At 41.1% G+C, this 26962-nt stretch overlaps 1 protein-coding gene across 4 annotated transcripts in view; it reads right to left on the bottom strand.

Moving 5' to 3' along the window:
- Positions 1 to 26962, bottom strand: part of Znf451 (zinc finger protein 451) — a 53938-nt gene continuing 26976 nt past the window's right edge. For 3 of the 4 annotated variants that reach the window (XM_021156802.2, XM_021156724.2, XM_085836123.1), the window contains exons 4-15: positions 25104 to 25229; positions 22564 to 22675; positions 21750 to 21900; positions 20993 to 21119; positions 18842 to 18995; positions 17965 to 18112; positions 15188 to 16782; positions 11787 to 11927; positions 9585 to 9715; positions 8520 to 8706; positions 4506 to 4571; positions 1 to 666 (exon numbers count right to left, since the gene is read on the bottom strand). In XM_021156802.2, coding sequence (XP_021012461.1) covers positions 620 to 666; positions 4506 to 4571; positions 8520 to 8706; positions 9585 to 9715; positions 11787 to 11927; positions 15188 to 16782; positions 17965 to 18112; positions 18842 to 18995; positions 20993 to 21119; positions 21750 to 21900; positions 22564 to 22675; positions 25104 to 25229 — 2985 coding nt within the window. In that variant the 3' untranslated portion in view covers positions 1 to 619. The remainder of the gene's footprint in view (positions 667 to 4505; positions 4572 to 8519; positions 8707 to 9584; positions 9716 to 11786; positions 11928 to 15187; positions 16783 to 17964; positions 18113 to 18841; positions 18996 to 20992; positions 21120 to 21749; positions 21901 to 22563; positions 22676 to 25103; positions 25230 to 26962) is intronic. The other variant, XM_021156863.3, reaches the window with a different exon arrangement.

Here is a 26962-nt window from a genome sequence, read left to right on the forward strand (position 1 = left end):
TGCTTTAAAGATGTTTTTATTGTGGTAAGGTGCAACTGTAATCAGAGCAAGCATACAGCTGCATGATAGCACATGGAACCTCACTGACTTGAATCTGTTTCTGTGATCAATGTGTATCGCTCTCTTCTAATAATCATAAACAGTCATCTCCAAGGTATATTATACATTAGGGTCACATAACACAGAGAATTTCTGGAAAAAACTGAGTTATGGCACCTTTTATTTATATTCATTTTCACTCCTAAAAAAATAAAAGAGTCATTTGTAAAGTACAAAAAAAGATGCAATGCTAAGGAAAGAGAACTTTACACACCTTTCCTCCTAGAAAACGGCTGTAACCTAAATGCATGAATTCTACGTTAGTTGGAGAAACGTGTCACCCATCATATTAGAATATGAGTTTATGTTTCCATTGGTATGTATTCTCTTCCTTCCATTCATTATTTACACAATAGCACAAAATACAAAGCAAATACGAGATTCTGAACATAGAAAAGAATAACACATTTGTGATACATTTATCCTAGTAGCTTCCTGGTCTCTTTTAGAAAACAGGGTCAAGGTGTCATTTTCCTGAGTCTCTTCAAGGCCACTTGATGCTGTGTGGTAATATCTTTAATTACATCTCCTCAAGACTCCTCCTGATAGCTTCTTCTAATTCCACATCTGCATTAAACAAAAAAAAAGATTTTAAAATAGGGCAGACAGCAGACAAGTATCATGTGTTGTCTGAGTTTTATTAACACATTTCTTTCCAAGTAGCAAACTTAAAATGCAGTCAAGTTCCTGAATGGCCATACAGTCTCTTAAAACAGACTCTTCACAACCTAAAAATGTAAAAAGGCATTAGTGGAGTCCTGCAAAGAAAGCAGTGAAAGCCATAAAAAGGTTGCAACAAAACAAAGTTCATCCCTGAGAGAGGAAAGCTGCAGACACAGGGTCAACTTCACAGCTTGACTGCTGTGCCTTTCCAATCTATGTATACATAAAATGGCCGGACTCTGGAACTAAAAACATAGCTCAGAAGTTAAGAACTCAGGCTGCTCTTGCAGAGGATCCAGGCTCAACTCTCAGTACCCTCAGGTTCAGTTCTAGGGGACCCGAAACGCTCTTCTAGCCTCTGCAGGCACCAGGCATGCACGTCGTGTACAGACATACATGAAGGCAAAAACTAATATGCATAAAACACAAAGAAATTTAAAAAGATGACTCCAGACTCCACTCTGAAGGACACACACTTAATGCCCTTAGGAATCCATAGATAGGGTTTTGCTCTGCCAGAAATGCTCAGCTGTGTAGACTGAGAGTAAAAAGGAAGAAGCGCCACAAAGTAAGAAAGCAACACACATTGGGAGAATTCCCAAGGTAGCCCAGAGAGGTGGCTTGGTGGGTATGGTGGGCACTTGATGGCCTGAGCTTAGTCTCCTGGAGTCCACAGGAGTCTTCTGACTGCCACATACATGCAGGGATGCACTCCCACCCTCAACACGCACACAGCACACGCGCACGCACGCGCGCGCACACACACACACACACACACACACACACACACACACACACACATGGCAAACCAACAGAGGAAAACCTGAGGATGTAAGAAAACATGTTAAATGCTGGCTATGGAACAGGAAGGAAGGAAAGATAACAACAGAAGAACAGGAGAGCACTGAGGGATTGTTACTGCCCTCCTCACTGACCATGCCTGATTAACAGTAAGTACTGTTAGGTAGTCAGCAGTCTGCTCTCAATGTGGGATCCTGGACCCAGATTCAGAAAGAGCACAGCAGACCCATATTTAAACCCAAGACTACCTGAAACGTTAATGAAAAGCAGCCAGCCATCTACTTCCCCTAACTTAGAACCCTCTCAGGACAAAACATGTAGCATGCTCTGTGGGATAGGGGGGATGTGCTGTAAGCCAGAAATAATAACCCAACAAAGACTGCAACAAAATATGGTTTTTGCTCATACAATCAACCATTAAACTCTGGTTAGAAAACTTAGTAACAGGGTCTCTCTGGGAAGTTAGGGCACCCAAAAGTGTCTGGTGTAAGAAGGATTTATAAAGCCATGCATGTGCCTGGACAGGATGTCAGCTCAGAAACCATATGAAGAGCCTTGCATCACTAATTCATCTACAGGCTTGACACACATGTGGCTGGCCGGAGGGGTCCAGCACAGAGTAACCTGCAAAGACAAGGAGAGGTGGGCTTTAGGTTTCTGGAATTCAGGGAAATTTCTGTCAAAAAACTAATCAAAAAGCCCAATGATCACATTAGGAATATAGTTTTTCCAAAACTAGATTGTAAAAGTCAAGTGACTAACTGCCTATTGTATCTGTATCAAGAATGGAAGAGGTAACACTTGATTTCCAGAGGTCATTCTATCAATCTAGCACCATCCACAGCAAAAGAATATAAACACCCAAGTATGCAGGATGGGCCAGCGACTATAATACAGCCTCTAAGGCAGGCAACTGGATCCAGTGTTTGCATAGCCACTGCACGTTATGTGGCTGCCTGGGTGTTCAGAATTTGATACTGGTTCACAGACACAACCATCACAGGAGGGAACAGCTTAGCTTGCCCCAACAAAGCAAAAACCACAAGCAAATTTACCTGCCTTTGACACCATCTGTTAAAACATTGTTGGGAAAGATTAAGACATTAATTTAAGGAGTCCTAAACTTTTGGAGTTTGTCTCAAACAGGTTGCAGTAATTATCCAGTAGCAGGAAGACAGGGTCTGGTGGATCTAACACACTTTTAAGTTCTTACTGTAACTTCATCTATCCGACAAGCAATCATTACCGGTAGCTCATGCTGTGCTAGGTTCTGGTGAAGCAGTGATAAGCATGGCCTTAACATCATCACCAGGGAGCTCAGCAGGGATGAGAAGACAAGGATTCAAGTGAACCTGGTGTGGTACAGTCAGCTTTCTACAGATAGCAGCTATAGCTCTGCCCCAAACCAGCGAAATGTATCTATGTATGTGGTGTTTACCTGTAATCTCTGCTACTAGGGAGGCTGAAGCAGTAAGACTGTGAGTTCAAGGTTGCCTCAACAGTGCAAAAGACAACCATCTCAGCAAAACCAGACAAAAGCAAAACCAGTCCATCAAAGGGAAATGACATTCGAGCTGTGTACTGTGTAGTGTAGCAGCTCTCAACCTGTGCATCATGGCCCTTTGGATGCCAAACGACCCTTTAAAAGGGGCTGCCTACGAGCACCAGAAAGCAGATATTTATATTTTGATTCACAAGGGTAGCAAAATTACAGCTAAGAAGTAGCAAGAAGGGCTGGAGAGATGGCTCAGTGGTTAAGAGCACCAACTGCTCTTCCGAAGGCCCTGAGTTCAAATCCCAGCAACCAAATGGTGGCTCACAACCATCTGTAATGATAACTGAATCTCTTCTGGGGTGTCTGAAGACAGCTACAGTGTACTTACATATAATAAATAAATAAATCTTAAAAAAAAAAAAAGCAGCAGCAAGAAAATAATTTTGTGGCTGGATGTTATCACAACGTGAGGAACTGTATTAAAGGGTAGCAGCATGAGGAAGGGAGAGAACCAGTGATGTAACGGAAAAGGAAAGAGGAGGGTTCAGATCCCTGCCGCGGCAGGGGACGCTGTAGGCTGACTATTGGACTGAAGGCACCATCAGGAAACAAATCACACTGTCTCGCCCCTCTGCTTGTCTACGGACATAATCTGGCATTTCAATTTCACTAGTGGGAAACTTAAGGTATTGTCTTCTGGAGTCTTTGATCTGTTAAATGTTTGAGACAGGGTCTCATGAGCCCAGACTAGTTCCAGATTACTAGGCAGCCAAGGGTGGCCTTAAGTGTCTGATTCTGTCTCTGTTAACCTCCACATCTGGCTCTATGCAGCATACTGAGCAAGCACTTTACTGAGCTATGTCTCCAGCATGTTACTTGAAATTTTTTTTTTTTTTTGGTTTTTCAAGACAGGGTTTCTCTGTGTAGCCCTGGCTGTCCTGGAACTCACTCTGTACACCAGGCTGGCCTCGAACTCAGAAATCTGCCTGCCTCTGCCTCCCAAGTGCTGGAATTAAAGGCGTGCGCCACCACGCCCGGCTACTTGAAAATTTTAACAGTAATTCTTTCCATAAACTAAGAAGCATAAAAACATTCAATGTCCTCACTATAAAATGGATTGCAAAAATAACAAAGTGGGGGAGGTTCTGAAATGTACCCAGCTGCACACAATGCAGATTGACCAGGGTAGCCAGAAACCACAAAAGTCAAACATCCCAATATGTGGGTAGTTAAAATTCACAATTTTGACTGGCATTTCCTGGAATTAGTCATAGGTTTTAAAATAAAGGCTGCAAAAGCCTGCTACTGTGTTCAAGCCTTCGAAGACTACATCTCCTTTTCAATCATCTTACGGAAGGAAGAATTTTTTAGAGGAAGGAATACTGGGACAGTGAAGGCAAAGGGAATTGTTAAAGATGACACCACACACTGGGGTGGCAGGTCTTACCCTCCGTGGCCCTGAGCTCCTCTGCTGGAGATCCTTTCACGCCAGAGCTATCATCGCTGTCACACTCTGCAAGACAGAAACGCAAAGGCAGCTCTGAAAACACCGTGTCCTGCCCTGGGTGTGAACCACCATGGTTAGCCAAATGATAGTATTTTCAAAGATTTTCTCACACCAAGTTTATTCAGTGGTGCCCCATTGCTGGCCCAGCAGGGCTTGTTGTTAATGCTTATATTTTCAAACCAGAGGCACTCATCGCTATAAAGGACAAATAAAAGCCTTAACCGACAATGGCAACATGGCACAAAGTCACCCAGTTTCATAATGGCTTTCGTAATGAAGCTCCCAGGTTCTATAAACTGCAATGATTGACCAGGTGTTGGGGGAGGGAATCACTTCTGCTATAACCAATGACCTTGTTATATATTTGGCTAATCACGTTTAATCAAAATTTAAATGAACATCTATCAATGTGTCAATATACAGCTGTATGTAAGAAAGATATACATAGCACACAAATATATAATAGGGACTGAATTAAGGTCAAATATAACTATAAATATAACTAGTAAATATAACTAGTACTTGCTTCTGCAAAAACACAGAAAAACACCAGAAATTAAGATTTTACTTACAATTTGAGTAAAAATTAAATTTTTGTACTTCATTATGTTTTTGCAGAAATTTGTTTTGCTATTTAAACATATTGCTTTAAATACTTAAAGCAATGTCTTAGAGAAACATTTTATTTAGGTTTAAAAACAAAATCCAGCTTCTAGAATACAGATATTAAAAACAGAAAGAGCTGATGAGACGGCTCAGCTGCTAACGGAACTTGTCACGCCTGAGCGCGCAGGGGAGGAGACCCACGGCCTGCATGTGCTTCTGTGACCTCCATGGTGCACATGGGTAAGAAAGTGCAATGAAGTTTGTTTTAAAAGAGAACAAAGGGAGAGAAAAAAGAAAAACCAGCAACAAGAACAAACACCTACAAAAAAAAAAAAATGTATCAACAGGTTCTGTGCCTACAGTGTAAAGTCTAGGTCAGCCAAAAGAACAGGTCCAGACTGTCCCTGGTGCTTCACCTCTTGGTGGGGGTCCTAATACTTGGAGCTGTCTGTCTGTCTGAACCAAGTGTGGCACACACTGCTGCAGAGCAGGTTCTCCGGCCTCAACCACCTGATCGATTGCACAAACTGAGAAAATCATTAACATTCTTCCACTTTCAGCCCTCTGTACAGAATTAACTGGACTATAGAGACTCAGAGGCCAGAGGCAGATTGGCCATCTGACTTACTTCAAAAATTGTTTAACAATGCCTAATTCTACAGCTATGGTACTGCCTTGGATGCCTAGATGTTCACTGCACAGGGCAGCTTTTATATGCACTCTCTTAAGATAGATTTAAAAGTCTGTATCTTTGGCTCTACAGACACAAATTACTTATTACTCTGATCTTACTCATTTAAAGTAAAGCTACAACAAAATGCATACAGCAAAGTCTTAGGTCTGTCCTCATAGAAGACTGCTTATGAAGTATCAGGTAACAGTTATCTGTGGCAAACTCGTTCTCTTTGCTTCTCATTCTCAAGAGAGGACACTGTCCACGCAGAGTGGAGGTAAGGTGGACGGCCAGCCAGCCAGGGCTGCTACTGCACGTCTCAGAGCTGCAGGTTACATATATACAATCTGAGATGCCCCAAAGACCGGGAGGTTAGTTTAACGGCTCAACTCGGATCCTAGGGCATTTACAATGCTGACTGCTTTCCCTGACTGTGTTCAGCATCAGGGCCAATTTATTTTTGAGGCACTAGACCTCTCACAACTAATTTCTATCTTCTGATAAAAATAAATGGAAGTTCAAGGCCAGCCTGGTCTACAGAGTGAGTTCCAGGACAGCCAGGGCTACACTGAGAAACCCTATCTCAAAAAACCAATCAATCAATAAATATTCTTAAAGATTGCTTCAAAAAGAGAAAATCTAATATATACCTTTATGTAAACAAAATGCAGCATCTTTGCTCTATAGCACACTCTTAAAGCACACGGCTAGAGGCAGTAAGTTACACAGTGCAAGTGGGTGAGTAGAGAGAACCCCTCTCCAGCACGGACGCTGGCTTATAACAGGCAGGATGGTACTGACGAAAAGGCAAGCAGAGGCCATGGGTAAGTAACTCAATCTTCCTTATATCATGGCTTCCTCACCCCCAAACACTTATAATCCAATACGTCTAATCCATAGCACTAAAAAAAGAGGACTGAAAAACAGAAGTTATGTGTCTAAATTCTAAATGTTTGAATAAGACTTAAAAAAAAATTAAGTGTGTTGGTTGTAAAATAGTAGACCCTCAATGAAAGCCATTTTACTGAAAACTTAGGTGACAGGTGTTACATTCATCTCTGAAACATGAAGCTTACATTAAAGATTTCTGAACAAAATGTAAGCGGACTAAGATGGGCCTCTGGGGTACCTCTGACTAAGTGGATGAAAATAAAAATTACAGAGTAGGAGAAAATCTTCAGAACTAAGGCTTGGTATAATAGGGAAGAATTCACTTTCCTTTATAATCTTGCATGAACACGGTGACCTTTTGTCACAGCTGGCTGACAACTCCCAATTCCCTTTGGCTCTGCCTCCCTAGGTGTGGCTAGCAGCCATGTGCCACCAGGCCCAGGTTCTTTACTGCTTCAAAATGGATAGTTGAGCATGGTGGCACATGACATTACACCCTGCACTTCAGAGGTGGGGGCAAGAGTGCCTGGAGCTCAAAATCAATTTGGCCATGAGAGACTATTTTACAAATCACAAAGGGAGGGGAGGGTAAATAAAATAATAATTTATAAAATCAACGGATCCACTATAATTGCTGATTTGAGTAACATTCTTCATTGTGAGTTTTTACTAAAACTATAGTTTCAAATATATTAGAAAAAAACCGAAGTGGGAAATGCTAATCCATCTACTAACAGTCTGAGAAGAAGCTGGTTTCCTGTCACTGAGGTCATTGGCCAAAATCTTCAACTCTCTTCTATTTTTACTTTTTTTAAATTTCAGACAGGTCTCATGTTTCTCATTATTAGGGCCTTTTTTTGGGGGTTGCTACCTTTAGAAACAGGGTCTCACTTTGTAACCAAAGCCCAAGGTGTCCTACAACTTACAGCTATCCTCCTGCTTCAGTCTCTGAACTGCTAGAAGGACCATGTGTGACTCACCACAGCTGTATATTAGAACATTTAATTATCATTCTTATATTCTCTCCTTTCCTGTCAGAAATTAGGAAAACCAAAGCTACTTTCTTTTTCAAATACTGGGCGGTGAAACTAAACTCGTGACCACAGATAAGCTCAGAGGTGGACATGGCAGTGGCAAGCAGAGGAGTGGAGGAGGAGCCCAGCTCCCCAGGTACTTACAGCTTACAGCTCTCACTGTGTCATAGCCAAGCTCTGTCTCTACACTTTTCTTCTAGGCATTGCTTTCTTGTTTACCTATCAACATCTCTGTTTTGGACAAAACTGAATGTATTTAGGTGACAGACCATATTTCAGTTTCTAAAAATCTGAAGATAAATTTGCAATCTTAGAAACAGTGAAGATCTGAATTTGAGCTTTAATATGTTTTATGACATTAATACATATTTTATACAAGTGTACACTGATTTTATTAGAATAAAAAAAGGCTGTGGAAAATTAGTGTGATTCATCCTCATTCTGAAACACTAAAGAATGAAAGTAATAATACCAGGCATGATGGCATAGGGCGAGATTTTCAGCACTTGGGAGGAAGAGACAGGAGGATTAGGTGTTCAAGGCTAGCCTCGCTATAAGAGATCCTGCTCAAAGCAAACAAACATGTAAGTATATGTAAGTATATAAGAAAGGACAAGCAAGACAGACGGATGAAAGCACAGAGGTTTAGGAAACAGACAGCAGTTCACTAGCAGACAGCAGTTTATTGGTTTTCTCAGCAGTGAAATCTCCTCCTCTTGGGTGGTTTGCACCTTGATGGCAGCCGCATACCTTTGGTAGTATCAGATATGCTATTTAACAAGGCACACATCATGTCTCCCTCTAAGTGGTGAGGGTTTAGTATATGAGCTGGTCTCTGGGTCTTCTTAAATTGATTCTCTAGCTCCAGAAAGCCTTGGTCTCCCGAGAGGATGGTGAAAGGAATTTGTTTGGGAAGTTGCTCATCTAGACGGCCAGCCTAAGTTGGAACAAACGGTACAGGTTGTTAAAAATCTGCAAGAGTTTCAAATCAAGTAACATGTATTTCACAAGGAGCACATATCTAGGAAAGTATGTTATATTGACAACCTAGCCAGCCTTAATAGTTGACATAGGGCAATCAAAAGTCAAATGTTAGATGTCAACAATTACAAGACGACCTACTGAGGAAGCACTGAGAAGAAAGCAGCAGGCAATCTACATGTCCGCGGGGAGGGACCTAAAGGCCATCTCCTCAAGGAAGAGCACATAAGCCCTCACAGGGAACATGTCAGAAGGTGAGCTGTAGGACTCAATCAAAGGAAGCAAGAATCTCCTGAGGCTGAAGCAGCAGGGGACACATTTGCAAAAGCATCCATTCACAGGGACTGAGGGCTCCCACAGAAGACTTAGTATGAAGTGAGTGAGCCCCGGCTCAGCAGACTCACTAGGGTCGGTTGGTCGGCTGGAGACAGATGTAAATGCAAAGTCCATTTAGGACAACAGTTAATACAGTGCCTCTCCATTTCAGATATTAAAATGAAAAAGTGTATTGTACACAGCAAGTACAGGATCACCTTGACTATTTACTCCACATATAACTAAGTTTGCTATGTACAGAGGAAATCTGCAGGACTGACATAAAATGTAAGTCCAGGTGTGGGGCTCCTGGCCAGACACACAAAGCAGTGCGTAGGACCTGACACAGAATGGTTTATAGGAAATCAGCTCTGAATAACGACGATCTATGCTGCCATTACAGTCCCAAAGGCCAAAGTCCAAATGCATCCTAGAATGCCATCTGGTTTTTAGTAACACGCCTACTTACATGCAGACACATAGAGCTTGGCATCAGTCTTTAATGAAACTCCTACTTACATGCATGCATATGGCAAAATCGGCGGCGTCTTTTCTTTTACTGCAGCGAGGATGGAGGAAGAAGCATCCAATCCTGCTCAGGTGACTATAGACCTTACAGCTGAGCGGAGGCTTCCAGTTGGTGTTTCCCCCTATTCATTTTAGAAGAAAATATGATAGTCAAGCAAGGAACAAAGCAACTGAGAACTCTATCAGCTCCACTAAATTACAATGTGAGAGGACTGGCCTGCAGCTGTAACTCACTTATCAGAGCAGATGCCTAGAATGCACAAAGCCTGGGGTCTGACCTGCAGTACCTCATAAACCAGGCCTGGTGGTTCATAGGCATGCGGGGTGGAGACAGGATGACCAAGAGTTCAGCTACAAAGCCTACAGCTACAAGACATGCTGTCTCAGTCCTGGAACAGGCATCACCATCTTGTCACTTTACAACCTTGGGAACAGAGACTGACTTCCTTTAATCTGCCTACACATGTAGAAGTTCACGGGGTGAGGGGTGGAGAGATGTCTCCATGGTTAAGAGTGCAGGCTGCTCTTCCAAAGAACAGGGGTTTGATTCCCAGCATACAAAGATAGCTCACAACTGTCTATAACTCGTCCAGGGAATCTGATAGCGTCTTTCAGTCTCCATGAGCACTAGCAGCTTGTGCACAGCATACAGAGAGGCAAAACACACATATGCATAAAAAATAACTTTTCTTGGAAGTTCGCATGGATAGTGAGCAGAGTGAAAAACAAAAGCTAACATTCTTCAAATGGTGTCATTCTACATAAATTTAAAGTTTGGTAGGTTTTACAAGTACGTCAAAGTCAGCGGCTAAAAAACAATGCATACACATTCTAGGTATGTCTGCCTATGTTCATGTTAGTGCTCTCTGCCCTCCTCAGATGGAATTCTCTTGTGTGGGCAAGAGTCAAATCAGACTCCTGAGGAGTCAGAGTGCTGAGGTGACAGCTGTTGAATGCGCAATCCTAACTCCCTCCAACACCCAGGAAACAAGGAGAGAAGGAGCAGCAGAATGGTGAGAGGCTCTGAAGCAGTCTCAGCACATGGCACGGCTGCCACAACTGGGAACTCATGGCGACTTCGAGGACTTGCACAGGGTGGGCCCATCCACAATGCACACTGGACGGTGACCGTGATTGCTGGAGGCAGTCACTGGTTTAGTGATGTAGTCAGTGCGAAGACTAGCCATGCTCACTAAACAACCTCTCGCCCACACTCATGCCAGCAAGAGACAGACGTGAAAACAGAAGGAGGAAATTCTGTGAAGTTCAGGGGAGATGTGAGATCGCAATGGGGGTGGTGAACATGACTAGATATATGTACACACACACACACACACACACACACACATGAAATTATCAAGAATTTTTAAAAGTTAAAAAGTGTGACAGTAGAACTAGACTTAATAAAACATTAGATCACTTTAACCAGATTGCTATGTTTCTATCTTTAATGCCAATCCTTACCTTTTAAAGCTATTTCCTCTGAAAATGCATCAGATACTCACTATGCTAAACCTCAGTAAATCAAAGAATTCTTTCCCGTGGTCTAGCCAGTGGTTTATATAAGTATATAGTGGCATGGTATTTCATAAAAAGCAATTAAAGCGACAACTATAACATACTAAAAGTCACAACACCCCCGCAGTTCAAGAGATTACTTTCCAGTGAGCCTGTAACAAGCACAAGCCTCTCAGCCTGCTTGCTTACACTTTGCTTTTAAGCTAATGTTAAACTGTCATAACGTACACAACAAGTAAAATGCGACCCTCCTCTCCTGCTTTCTTGCATTTTAAAAGCCTGACACAACATAGGTGTTGAATGAATCTTTCTTCAATATATTCTGAAAGATACATGAATTTGCTAACACCACAGAAATTTGTTAACAACAGCAGCAAAACCCCTAGCACCAGCCGTCCAGACAGCTCAGTGGGTAAAGGTGCTTGTCACCAACACTAATGACCCATAATGATCCCTAAATCTACATAATGTAGGAAGAGAATCGCTCCCAGATTGTCCTCCGACCTCCACACACATAAGAGGTAAATAAACGCAAACAAGTAGCCTAGCAGATAGTGTACAGTAGTGACACTCAAACTCTGTTTTCACCGTCTATTCAGCAAGGCTCACAGGATCCGTTTTAAGTCAATCACATTCTCAGAAGAGTGCCCCTAATGCTTTCCTTCTTAACCATACCTTGAAAGCCCCAAATAAATGTTCCTTGATTAAGATGCCCAGGTAGATGACCAAAAAAGTTCGCCCAGTTATCAAAATCTACAAAGACTATGTGAGTCATGGTTCGCAGGTAGTCCACGTCCGGAAGCCCAGCTTCCTCCTCTAAGGAAAACAAACAACAACAACAGACCATTAATATGAATGCAGTAAGAACCGTTCATACATATCCTAATTCCTCAGGTCTAAAACATATTAGAGGTCCTATACCCAAAACTGTTCATTGTTCCTATTGTCTCTCTCTACTGAGACTTCTTCAAGAAATCCAATCTGCATAGAACCATTTATGCTTAAACCAGGTAGTGCTTAGGATATTTCACACGTGATCATATCTTTCTTAAGCTCTCTTCACTTGACTATAAGGCCTTTGTGGTTTTGTTTTGATTTGAGACAGGATTTTATTTAGCTCAGAATGGACTCAAAAATCACTATGCTATTAAATCTGGCCTTGAACTTATGATTCTTCTGCCTTCACATCACAAGTGCTAAGACTGCAGGCACACGCTACCATGACATGGTTAAGGTTTCTTGTTAAAGAGCCATTAAAAATTTTTATTGAAAGCCAGGCGTGGTGGCGCACACCTTTAATCCCAGCACTCGGGAGGCAGAAGCAGGCAGATTTCTGAGTTCGAGGCCAGCCTGGTCTACAGAGTGAGTTCCAGGACAGCCAGGGCTGCACAGAGAAACCCTGTCTCGAAAAACAAAAACAAAAAACAAACAAACAAAAAAATTATTGAAAATAAAGTTACTTTTAACAAATTAATGTACTAGATCAAATAGAAGTTCAAATTTTAAGACTAAATAGAATTTCACTATCCATAAATATTCAATGTGCATGAAAAGACTTGTGGACTTAATCTAATAGATTAATACAATGCACAGTAACAACATTCAAATGAGGTCCTACCGTTCCGACTAGGAAGACTGGAAGGGAACTTGTAAAGCAAATAGAGTACAATGTACAGAGCACACCTTAACCCAACACTGAGGCAGGACAGAAGATCACAGTTTGAAAGCAGCTGGAGTGAAATAATAAAACCGCACAAAATTTGCTCTTTGTCATGAGAATCTACATTTCTCTAGGAAATTTGCTTTTCTACTAATAAATCTATATAGATTTATTAGCAGCTCTCTGGCTTGAGGATCAAACACCAAAGAGAGCACCAAATAAGGGCCCTTCAAAGCCGGATCCCACGGGTGTTATAAAGGCACTGGTAAACTACCCTATTTCTCGGGTCTCTCAGGCTCTCCTTTCATCTCCCATGCTTCCCTTCTTACCCAGCCCCTTTCAAGCTTTTCTATCATGACAGGGCCTTACAGCTTCTAGTGGTTCTTATGCAGGCCTTGGAATATTTTTAAATAATTAGCTTCTACTAGGACTAACAGAGGCCTCTTCAATGTGTTACTACCACCCACTCCTATTTCCAAGCCATATTACATCTTCAGGTTCTTACAAACCTTAGATCTAGATGCTACTGTCATTTTCTATCAAACACAGACAAGCAAAACATTCCCTCAAAGTAATGAGAGAACTGAAAGAAAAGCACAAAAGAACATAAAACACTGGGGCCACTGTTTTACTCCTTTGGAATTAGAATTAACTAGACCATGAAAGATTTAATGCTTTCTCATTGAAAATCCACAACTTAGCATCAAGACCTTTGTGCGCTACAGAGCAAACCTGTGAAGTCAGGGTCTGGAGTCTGGTGTGGTGTCGCACACCCACAGTCCGAAGGCTGAGTTGGGAGGGTCACCTGAGCCCAAGAGTATGACAACCATCTGAGTAACAGTATAAGACTCCATGTCACCAAATAGATCAATGGTAAGTAATCAAAGTCTAACCAGATCCCCAGCTTGCCAGCTTCAGCTGCTGGGCCTCCTCCACACATGGCGGCAGCCAGTTCTGAGCCTATCTACCTCTTGGTCCAGCAGTGGCTGTGTATCCCCAGGAGAGGCTGAGGCAAGGTGCTCTACTCTAGATAAGCATCTTGGAATCTAGCAGGTGCTGTAGCAGGGGCAAGAACCAAGGGGGTTCCTTGTACCTCAGCTGACACCAGGGCACACTAGGTACAGGCCCACTGCAGAGGGTTTTGCAGGCCTTCCATCAGGCAGACAGACTGGGACAAATGTTAAAAACTATTACTGAGATATTACTGAAATGCTACTTTATAAACACAAATGATTTTTTAACAAGAACCACAAAAACTTTATTCTATCAGCCAACTTGTTCTCACTGTTTCTACTCTACCTTCTACAGTTCACCAGGTTAATATTCAAAAGTCTACAGATATATTTTATCTAGTGAAAAATAACTAAACCTTTAAATAAACCAAAGCACCATTCTATTTACTTAATCCAATCATTTGGGGGGAAAGATCAAAGGAAGTCCTTAGTCCTAGCTACCACTTGGAGCTTTTTACTACCAATCAATGTCTTAATTATTTATCACAAAGCGTTGCCACAAAGTCATCTTACACTACATTTACAATTTCTCATATTTAAAGAATGAGGCCAGGCCTAGCATGACAAGTCATGACTGTAATGCCAGCACTCAGAAGGCAGAAGAACTGGCACAATTTCTAGACCATTCTAGCTAAATCCAGGCTAACCTTGGCTAATGTGTGAGACCTGTTCTTAAAAAAAAAAACAAAACCAAAGCACATAAAAAGTTAAACTTTAAAATTGATTTAAATTGTGTATTTTTATTTGATGTTCATTGGTGTTTTGCCTGAATGTATGTCTGTGTGAAGGTGTCAAGTCCCCCGGAACTGGAGTTACAGAGCGGTGTGAGCTGCCATGTGGTTGCTGGGAATTAAACCTGGGTCCTCAGGAAGAGCAGTCAGCGCTCTTCACCACTGAGCCATATCTACAGCCCCAACTTTATTTTTATTTAAAAACATACAAACAAGAACAAGACTGAAGAGATACAAAAGAAATTCATCTAGAGCCGCTGATGTAGCTTAATGATAGTGCATTTGTTTAGCGTGCACAAAACTTAAGCACAACACAAAGATACACAGACATAAACACACACTCACACACAAAGGGGAAAAAATTTTGCTTAACAAACCTTCATATTTTAAGTAGAATGTGATTTTAAGGTTCAGAATAACTCTCAAATCTTTTAGAAAGAGTACTACAACCTGTCATTTCTCAAAACTCTTCATTTCTTTGTAAACAGAAAGAGATCTACTCTATTATTTAAAGACAGCATAAGCACAAATCCCTGAAAGAGCACACTGGTTGCTGTCATCACTGATGCAGCTGCTGTCAGCACTCACTCAGCTTCTGCTAGTGGGTACATACGTGCTTACGTACGTCCCAGGGTGAGTGTGCCAAACTTGTCCCACGCTGTAAAGCCATACCTATGTTCTGGCAGTGTACATCATGCTCAGCTCCTTTTTCCACGTCTGAGTGTTTCTGATAGCTAGCCTGTTTCAGGTTTTTCTCAGCATGTGAGGCACTCGCAGCCAGCTGGCACGTGCTGCTTCTGTCGGCTCCCCCCGGGGTCCCGGTGGGTTTCTGGAGGGCCGCGTGCTTCCTGTGGAAGTGCTGCTGAGCACTCTCCGTGTTCTGGAACGCCTTGGTGCAGATGCCACACTTGATCACATACTGCTGCTCCTCCTCGCTTTTCTCTTTTCTGTGCACTTGAGAGACGTGAGTGTTAATGTCGGTCACATTCTGTGCTGTGGCTGAGCACGAGCTGCAGCGAAACCACAGTCTACCTTTCTCCAGCAGGACTGGAAGACATCGGTCATAGTCTTCCTTTCTGTTGATTTTACACATGTAACTCTCATGACAGCCACAGCTTAGTAAATCACTGGTCTCTACTATTTTAAAATCGCCTTCAGTTTTAATTGAGGTTTTAGTTTTTTCTGACACAAACACATAATCTATGCTGTGGTGTTCCTTATAGTGACTCAGAAATTCTTCTTCCTTGTTAAAAATGAGATCACAAAGCCCACAGAAGTACTTCATCATGATCTCACTGTCATGCTCGTCCTGGCAATGTCGGTACAGAGTTTCCACTTTATGGAAAGTCTTTCTGCAGTGGGCACAGCTGTATCTGTGAAACCGGTGGCTTGTCAAGGACATGCAGTGCTGCTTCACACACTCCTGGGATTCAAACATGTCCTCACAGATGCGGCACTGCCACCTGCCCCTGGGAGGACTGTTGGCCGGGCAGTGATCAACAACAGCAATGGGTGAAGGAGGTTTGTCAGCATTCAAATGGCTCTCCACAGAGGATGACGGCATGGCCTCCTCTTCCTCCTCCTCTTCCTCATCCATCTCATAAAAATATCTATGCCCACTATGAAACTCAGTAATGTGTGCCATGATGGCATCTTTCTTTACTAACTCCTTTTTGCACGTCCGACACCAAAATAGAAAGTTATTTAAATGCGCCCCTCCATGAAACCGGCTCATGTGTAAGCGCATGACCCCCGAATCTTCACAAACCTTTCCGCAGACCACACACTTATAACACATTGTGTTTGCTGAGAAAGCATGCTTTTCTACCGCCTCTTCACTGGGAAACCGCCGTTTGCATTCACAAAACCAGGCTGTGACTGCTGGACTCTGCCTCTGCACACGAGTTGCACCTCCAAGGCTTTCAACACCTAAGTTCACTTTCTTTGTCGGAACGACACAATCCTCTGCACTGGACTCTTTAACAGACAGAATCCGTTTAAGTGATGAAATTTTTGGTTGACTGAATAAATGTAAATCACAAGGAGGACGACTCCCTTCACTGATGTGGCAATAAAGCAAGACAGATTCTTCCACTGAGTTCGCAAGTGTAATTTTGTGTCCTGAATTCTTGTGACTTTGGGTGCTGGCTACATCCATAAAGACCTGGTTGCAATCTGAACAATAACCTCTTACTATGAATTCTTTTGCAACCTGAGTAATGCTTTTTTCAGCTATAGCAACAGGTCCAGCATTTTGACAATGAACCCTAATTTGGATTTAAAAAAAAAAAATCGTAAGTTTTCTCTGCTTTATATGACAAGAATTTTAAAATAACAATATAAATAAGTACTAAAAGATCTTTTCAATAACACACTCTATCATCTTAAAGTACTTTTATAGTACCCCTATTTTATTTTTCTCATCAACATACAAGGATTAAGTAGAATTAGAAGATTCAAAATATAAAGGCACACTTCTGAAAACATCAATCAATATCAAATTCGTTGATATAGAGGCCTTGAAGCAAATTAGATTCACAAGTAAATGACCACTATAAACTTCTAGATAACATCCCACTTTAAAAAAAAAGAATTACTTATTTTATGTATATGAGTACACTGTAGCTGTCTGCAGACACATCAGAAAAGGGAATCAAATCCCATTACAGATGGTTGTGAGCCACCATGTGGTTGCTCAGAATTGAACTCAGGACCTCTTTCCAGCCCAATATTCCACTTTTTGTTGCTGTTTTCTGACTTCATTTTAAGTTTTTTTTTTAATTGATTAACTTATTTAACTACATTTATTATTTAACAAGTACGGGAGTTTTGTCTGCATATCTGTATACTTCCTGTGGGCCCGGAGTTTTCAGAGTTCTCTGAGCCCTGCAACTGGAGGGGTCAGATGGTGGTGAGCTGCCACTGTGGGCGCTGGGAATGAAGCCCAGGCTTTCTGGAAGAGCAGCAGAATACGCTCTTAAACGCTGACCATCTCTCCCGTCCATTCTGTTGGATGGAATTTCACCACATAATCGAGGCTGGCCTTGAATTTGTGACCCTTCTTCTGCAGCCTACAGTGCTAGGGTCACAGGTCGGCACCACAACTACCAGAACTCTTTGTTAATAACTGACTAACTTATGTCAGGAATGTGTCCTGTTCACATTTCTTTTCTGCTAAAGAACAATTTTCATTAAGAACCAAGTAGTGATAGGCTGGACAGTCTGAGAAGCTATTCCCATGTAAGGACCCCTGCCTCTGGTTAGCCCTCTGCATCCCTATACGTCCCAATCACACACATCTCCAGTGCCTCTCACTTCTCTCATTATGCTAGATTTGTGCATCCTGATTCTGAAGGAGACACACACAACAGGAGATATTTGCCTAACTCTTCCCCTACTGAAGATGTCACCAGGAGTTCCTTACAGCTTAAGACTAGAGCTGTACAAACCTGAAATGGGCAGTGAGCTCCATGTGGGAACGCAGAGTCTGGTGGCAGGCCACACACTTAACCTGAAATGGAACATCTTTGCACAGAGAGACCAAACGCTTCTTTGCAAAAGATGGAAATGATATTGGGCGGGCTGTTCCTTTATTATCTAAAAGACAAAATGAATCACAAATTGCAAAGTAATCAGAACACAGGGGAACCCAATCTCTCTCTTCCTTCCCTTCCTGAGGACATCAGTTAAGTAAAAGTGTACGGGAGACCTTTTTTAGGCTTAATGACAAAGAGTGCCTTCTGATCCAATTTCCCAGACCTCCCAGGTATAATAAACACACTGTTCTGAATATGTGCTTTCCCTCCCACATTTCTTTTTTTCTTTTCTTTTTTTTTTTTTTTCCCAAGGTTTCTCTGTATAGTTCTGGCTGTCCTGGAACAAACTTTGTAGACCAGGCTGGCCTCGAACTCAGAAATCTGCCTGCCTCTGACTCCCAAGTACTGGGATTAAAGGCGTGTGCCACCATGACCAGCCCTCTCACATTTCTTTTCATCCCTCAAATAGATAAGACATAGCTGGGTGGAGGTGGCACTTGCCTTTAATCCACCAGGACTCATCTAAACTCAGGAGGCTGAAAAAGACAGATCACTGTGCGTTCAAGGTCAACTAGAGCTACAAAGTAAGACCTTGTCTAAAAGAAGGAAGAGAGGATTAAAACATACTCAATGATATACAAACAAGCATTTTTGAAAATTAAGAATTCAATTTTTTTCATTTTTATGATTCTAAACTGAGAAGTATAGCTAACTTAGCAGAGTATTTTGAAAGGTATGTTTGCAAAGATGTAACTCATTACACAATGTTAACAGCAATATATTAACATACCACCCAGTTTAAAGCTCTGACGGAAATGATTCCTTGTAGACATATGCTTCAAACACTCATCCTTGGCACTAAACAGAAGAAAGCACTGTGGACAAGCAAAACATTGAATAATCTGAGGGAGAAGGCTATTGCTATGTCCATCGGCTGCAGCTGTCTAAAAATAAAAAGGAAAGCCATGTCACAACTAAAATCAGTATGCAAATGAACACAGTAAAAAAGTATCTTTACAATTTCCAATTTATTATTTGGAAAATGTCATACCGACGTTACAACTAAAACCAATATCCAATACACTTTTAAAAACTAATTTCAAAACTTCTAACTTTATATTTGGAAAATTTCATACCAATTTTTGACTTTTCTGAGTTTACAATTTCTACCATAAGCAAGATACCATAGATAAAATGTTAACTTCTTCCTCAAAAATCAAATTACAGGCATTTTTCTTTCGCAAAGGACATTTATGCCCTACACACTGCTCATTTCTGATCTAGTCACGTATAGTCTCATACTAACATACAAATGCGACCACGGTACACAGACTGATTAGAGCACACAGGTACGCACTACTATGCCTGGCTACATGTTTTCTGTAGCATCTAAGTTTCCAGCCTCCTCTACCCTAAAATTAAAATTTGCACATTTGTATGAATGGGTATGTGTGTTTGCTATAAATTTGGTTTGCTAATGACTGTCCATAGGGTTGTAATCTTAAATGTATACTGTGTTTTAAAGGTGCTATCAGTAAGAGCAGGAACTTAGCAACTGCACAGTGCTTACAAGAACCAAGAGAAAGGACAGGAACTTGAAATTTATACTGAGAACATGTTAAAGGCACACAGATTCTGAGCGTGTTATCTGAACTGTCCTACGACAACCCGAGGAGGTACTTTTATCATCTCATCAGGACCACCACTACTACCACAGCTCATAACAAATTATCCCTAGAAGCGACAAATCAGAGATTTACAGCTAGCTTCATACCTACACTCCTCATTACTCCTCATACCCCCTTGATCATGTTTAAACTTGATTAATGCCACAGAGGAGAAAAATCTAGGAGGACATTCTGAATTACATGATAAGAATGATAAAGCAAACTACAAATTTCTCCTAATTTAAGAAACTTTAAGCCGGGCAGTGGTGGAGCATGCCTTTAATCCCAGCACTTGGGAGGTAGAGACAGGTGGGTTTCTGAGTTCAAGGCCAGCCTGGTCTACAAAGTGAGTTCCAGGACAACCAGGGCTATACAGAGAAACCCTGTCTCGAAAAACCAAAAAGAAAAAAAGAAAGAAACTTAAAAATTTTTTTTCATTTTAAGAACTTTAAATAAACAAAACATTTTTAGTTCAATGACAGATTATAAGCAGATACAAAGTAAAAACTGTTAAAGGATTTGATCACTATAATCGAAGTAGAATTCTACATAAAATGTTATTATACTGTATCTACTACAAAAGTGGAAGATCTGCAGGGAATGTCTAAAACTTGGGAGAAGGAATACGAATTAGAATGTACAGTTAAGTTAAACCAGAAAAGTTCATTTTATCATGTTTCTGGTACAAATAAAATAATACTCCATACAAGGGACTGATACAGCTTGAGTTTGATCCCTGGAAGCCATGGCAAGTAGAAAAGAGAGAACCAATCAAATGTGAGGGCTGTAGAACGAGCTTCATGGGTAAGAGAGAACACTGTTGTTTCGAGGACCCAAGTCCGTTCTCAGCACCTACCTTGCATAGCTCACAACCACCGGTAGCTCTGGCTCTAGGGGATCCAATACCTTTTTTCTGAATTCTGTGAGTACATGCATGCACACACACACTGAATTAAAATAATTTTTCATAGAATAAGATGCAATTTCTATCATGAGCATGTTGAGTAAGATTATTCCAAATATCAACACCACAGAAGAGTTTAATGGTAATCTCTAGGACTGCTGGAGTTTAGCTATTTAAGCTTAAGTGTCCAAAGTAACACAGCACCCCAAGTCATTTCATTTTCAATAATTAAATTTTTATCTTTACGTACATCAGTAGTGACTGCAAGATTAAGAGCAACATGAAAAACAAAACAAAACAAAACAAAAAAAACCTACACAAGCTCCATGGTTCTCCAGAAAGAACATCTATTCCCAGACCATGCTCTTACCCTGGAGAGAAGATGGTCCTTGTACTGCTGTTGAGTAAGGAAATGTTCATAGCACACTGCACATGCAAACGAATTAGCCAGAGGTCCATGTAATGTAATTGTGGGATCACATGGGGAGTGATCAAACCTATACAAGGAAAGAAGTGCCATCAGTTGGATCTACTTCCCAGGAGATGACCTGGTTTGCCTTACTTGTGAAGCTGATGCACCTGAACACACAAGCACGGGAGGCATTGTATGTCTCCTTGAGACATCTGTGAAGGAAACTAGCTAGAGGCCCCATCTTCTGACTATCTGAAATGGAGGTTACAAGACCCTCTGCTTTCTCGTGACCTACTAGAAAGACGCTCAGAAAATCAGAAAAATGAGCCCCAGCAGAGCACTTCACTGTAAAGATTGATTTCTTACAGTGGTTGTTTTAGAAGGCACGTTAGATTATGTGGATAGACAAATGCTCTGTCTCCTGAAATTTATATTTATACCCACAACTACTTCAACTGCACTATAATGCTGAAAAACAACCTAACATCTTACCCAATTTTCTAGAAAACATAAATATAAATCACAAATAACACATCAAAATAGTACAAAACAAACTGAGTTTCAAATATTAAGCTAAAACCATGCTGGTAAAGGTTTACCACATTTTGATTAAAAAAATCACTAAAGACTGCTCATACTTGAATGAGACCCTGGATTGGCTCTCCATGCCTAGATGACTAACCTTTAACCTTTGAATCCAGAGTGCCCTGCTTACCTTTTCAAATGTCCCAACAGAAGGTGCCCATTGTCAAATTCCTTGTTACAGTGCATTATAGGACACAAAATTGGCTTCTCAGACCTCCACATCCTGCCTCCACGTTGGAATGATCTTTTTGTTCCAGAATTAGCTGCATTTGTTCTGAGTCCTACATCATAATATAAATTCCTAGTTTACTATTTCAGAGAAGTGTGCACTGGACTGATCATCAGAATGACACAACAGTGGGAATGAGCAAAGCATCAAGGAGATGGTCCCAGTTACAATCAGGTGTTCAAAATCTTAGACTCACAAACACAATCAAGCTCCCTTGTTCATATAAAATGGAAAAGCTCTTTCCCTTGAATTCTTACTGTATTCTTATTTAACCTAAACTCTTCAACTGGTTAAACTAACTTCTAATAAGTATCTAAAGAGCTCAGAGGCCAAAGAAGTTAACAGCAAAGCAGGACACTGGAAAACAGTGGTGTTAGTGACTAAAACTAAATGTGTGTATGCGTGTCCTTTAAGTGTCATCTCTTGGGGACTGTACAGCTTTGGGAAAGTAAGGTCTCTCCCCTGCCTGAGTCTACTGAGTAGACTCGGCTGGTGGGCCAGTGAACCTTGGGGACTCTGTTGTCTCTGTCTCTACAGCACTGGGATGACAAACACATGCATTGCTGATGTGAGTGCCAGGGATTAAAAGCTCAATGCTGGCACCTGACTGTCCATCCATCCCTCTATGTCCATAGCAACAGAATCAAGCCCACATACTTTCTACCTTAAGGCTCCGAAGAAGCTCAGGAACTGAACTGTGATCTCTAATGAATACCTGACATTTTTAGCCATTGGTCCACACACTGTCTTGCTGCTTCTGTTTCTGAATGTCCTTGAATAAATTCCAATTCTTGTAAACCATGAGCGTGCTGAAAATCAATTTTTTCCTAAAGACAAGAAAAGAATTCAGTTGATTTAAGATAACCACTGTTTCTTGGGTGAAAAGATCTTGATGAGAAAATACTGAATACTCTATTCCAAGAACTTCACATCTAGATATTTGTACCAAAGATTATACATACGTCAAAATAAAGTTTTATGTACTGTATAAAGATCTTGAGCCCTCAGCTATTTGCTGGAAGTTGCTACATACTCCCCAACAACAGGGAGGTAATTTGATGCAAGAGAATATATTCACAAGTCACCAATGGTGTTAAGCATTAAGAACCAAATGAAGGAGTCATCTCAAATTATGTAAACTATATCAAAAAGGATAAAAACTAACTAAATGGGCTGGAGAGATGGCTCAGTGGTTAAGAGCACCGACTGTTCTTCCAGAGGTTCTAAGTTCAATTCCCAGCAACCACATGGTGGCTCACAACCATCTGTAATGGGGATTTGATGCCCTCTTCTGGTGTGTCTGAAGACAGATACAGTGTACTCATGTACATAAAATAAGTAAATAATTCTTTAAAAAAAAAAAAAAGACTAACTAAACATTATTTAGTCGATATTGGAATGAAACCAGAGGATTATTTATATCTTTAAATTTTTAGGTAATTTCAAAAATTTTTAACAGATTTATTAAAAAAAAAGAGCTCAGTGAATATTTGTTTAGTGAATGCTATTAATATTAGGCCCTCAGTAGCATTGACTACATGACAGCACACAACGTCTGTCACCACCTACACTGAGAGTTGGCCTACACTGTGAACAGAGCTTTTGGCTTGCGCTGTGTGCAGTCTCCACTACTACCTCTCACCCTGCTGCAGTAGCGTCAGAGCAGCCACATACAGTATGTGAGTGAACAAGCATGGCAGCATCCAACACAACTTTCTTTTTGGTTTTTTGAGGCAGGGTTTCTCTGTATAGCCCTGGCTGTCCTGGAACTCACTCTGTAGACCAGGCTGGCCTTGACCTCAGAAATCCGCCTGCCTCTGCCTCCTAAATGCTGGGATTAAAGGCGTGGGCCACCACTGCCCAACCCAACACAACCTTAAACACAAAAAAAGATTCATTTACAAAATCTATGTACAAATAAGTATATTGTGACTCCTGAAAAGGTGGATAGGTATTTAGTTCTTCCTATACACATTTAATATGTACATGTAAACAACTATTTATCAGAATTCCTGAAAACTCTGCTTCTGTGCTGGCATGTATTAACTTTCTTCTCATTCTCTAACAATATAATGTCATAACTATTATTCAGCATTTACACTGTACTGGGTATGATAAAGGGAGCCAGTGACTCTAGATTTTAAGACTTATTTAGCCATTTAATATGATTTTTCATAAGAAAGGGTGTTCAGTATAGTTTTATGTCAATGTGACACAAGCTAGAGCCATCAGACAGGAGGGAACCTCAATAGAGAAAATGTCTCCCTCCAAACGATCCAGCTGTAGTTATTTTCTTAAGTAGTGATTGGTGGGGAAGGGGCCATTCCATTTTTGGTGTGGCCATCCCTGGGCTGGTGGTCCTGGGCTCTATAGAAAAGCAGGCTGACCCAGCCATGAGGAGTAAGCCAGTAAGCAGCACCCTCCATGGGTTCTGCAGCAGCTCCTGCCTCCAGGTTCCTGCCTGACTTCCTTAGATGCTGAACAGCAACAAGAAATAAAAGTTGAATAAACCCTTTCTTCTGCAACCTGCTTTTGGTCACGGTGTTTTGCTGCACCCTAACCACCCTAACGAAGACAAAGAGTTAAATGAAGAAAAAAAAATGACCAAGATTTTTATCTGAACATTATTTATAAAATATTGTTCCAAAGTACAGCGATAAAGAATCCTCAAAATGCTGACATGTACATACTAAATTTTTAAAGTATCTATCATACAGAACTTGTAAAGCCCTAACGTGCTAATGTGAGCTTTCATAACACAAAGCAAATATCTCAACTTCACAAACCACACCAGTTTCTTACTAATCACGAGATACAATCTTCTTTAGTAACAGCAGTATCAGGGGCTGGGGGATGACTCGGTGAGTCACGACCCTGAGCATGAGGACCTGAGCAGAGCCCAATTCCTAGGGCCCACACATCCAAGCCAGCCCTGGAGCACACCACACAGCCAGCCTGGCCGGATCCATGAGCACCAGGCCAAAAACAGACCTTGTCTCAAAACACAAGGAGGATGGTTCAAGGGTGGCCTCTCTCCTCCATAGGCATGCACATGCACATACAAACTGTAAAACACCAGAAACTCACAAACACCGAAAATGTGTTTAAGTAGAATAATTACTCACTAGAATTTCTCAAAATTCTATTTAAGCTTCTTTCTTTTTTGGAAACATCTTTACATCTTTATTATAAATAATTTTATACATTAACAAATCTTTTATACATTAACAAACAAATAAAAAAACACACACATACCCTAAATGCCCTGTTCTTCTCTTCTTTCTGTTGTTTTTCTACTTCAACATGGCGGGCCAGGCGAGCCAAAGTTAAAGCAACTTTATCCTTCTGATGATCTATATAGTCTTTGCGTTTAAAATTCTCCTACAGTACAAACAAAACAGGATAATGTTTATTCCATTTAATACAAAATTAGCACACAGCCAATAAACATTCACTTACCAAGCAATTACTGCAGTCAAGAACCATTTACTTGTTAGAGTTCTAAAAATCTTGATGTGTGTATATGGGGGTGTCCTGTCTTTGTCTCCAGAGTATATTTTGTATTTTACTGTAATATTTTATAATTGACATGCTAACAGAAGAAAAAAACAGAATCAAATAAAACACTCAGTTAAGGGGCTGGAGATACTGCACAGTGGGTGAGAGCACTGGCTGCCCTCCCTGGTTTGGTTCCCAGCTTCACAATCCTAACTTGTTCCACGGCATCTGATGCCCTCTCTCACCTCCAAGGGCATCAAGAATGCTAGTGATACACAGACACACATGCAGGCAAAGTATCCATACACATAAAACCAACACACACACAGTTAAAACCACAAATGGGAGCAGTGGTGGCACACACCTTTCATCCCAGCACTCAGGAGGCAGAGGCAGGCGGATTTCTGAGTTCGAGGCCAGCCTGGTCTACAGAGTTCCAGGGCAGCCAGGGCTACACAGAGAAACCCTGTCTCGAAAAACCAAAAACCAAAACAACCCCCCCCCCCAAACAACAAAAACACCCACAGATGGGAAAAAAAAAGAGAAAACATAAATTAGCACACACACACACACACACAAAAAGACAAAAGAAAGGCAACAAATAAACAGTAAAAAATAAACCTGGCATTGACACAGCTGTGCTAATCACTCTGCAAGGCAGAAGTCTAAATGCACCAATTCAAAGATTCACTGTCCATGCACTGTGAAAAAAAATTGAGGGCCAATGGGATGGCCCAGTAAGTAAATGTTCTTGGTACCAAGCTCACACATATAAATACACACACACACACACACACACACACAATTAAATGTAATTTTTTAAAAATTTTTTTAAAAATTGAAAGCAAGATCCAATTATATGTTGTTTGTAAGAAATTTTCCCTTAAATATAGAGACATACAAATTAAAAGCAAAGAATGAACACAATATTTGCTAAGGGCTGGGGATTAGCTCAGTGATAGATGCTTCCCTAGCATGCACAGGCCCTCAATTCAATCCCCAGAGGCTGATGAAGGTGGGAGGAAAGAGGGAGGTAACAAAGCGGGTGTGTGTGTGTGTGTATAGAGATTTGCTAACACAGAAGTCAGAGGTTGACTTCAGAGGTCTCAACTGCGTTCCACTTTCCTACAGATACAGAACATACTTGTGACCACAGTCACCCCAGTCTGCCTCTTAACCCCCTCCTTCTGACCCCCTTTCCTTCCCAATTTCTTCCTCTCCTGCTTTTGTATCTTTTCCCTCTTTGCCACTCACTGGGTCTTATTTTCTTCTTAGTAATAAACAAATAGGAACTCTGTCTCCCAATACTGAGGGTAGATTTGAGAGACACTGCTGGAAACTTGGGGAAAACCTTAGTAAATAGAACAAGAACACACTGTAACTTTGAACCTTTGAAAATTTGAAGTTAGCAATTTGGAAATGAAACTTTAAGTATTTTCTCTTTAACTCAGGAAAAATAAGTATGAGGCAGGTTTAATAGTTACATGGCAGTAGTAGTAGTAAACGGAAGACCCACAAATCTTCCGTTTGCTGAAGGCAGGGCACCATGGTAAAGCACTTACCCATCCAGAATCACAAAACAAAATAAGGCAAGCTGCTGACTAAAGCCAGGCATG

The sequence above is a fragment of the Mus caroli genome, unplaced genomic scaffold (genome assembly GCF_978045245.1).
Source record: "Mus caroli unplaced genomic scaffold, Mus_caroli_1 scaffold_1, whole genome shotgun sequence".
In the NCBI taxonomy this organism is placed as follows: domain Eukaryota; kingdom Metazoa; phylum Chordata; class Mammalia; order Rodentia; family Muridae; genus Mus; species Mus caroli.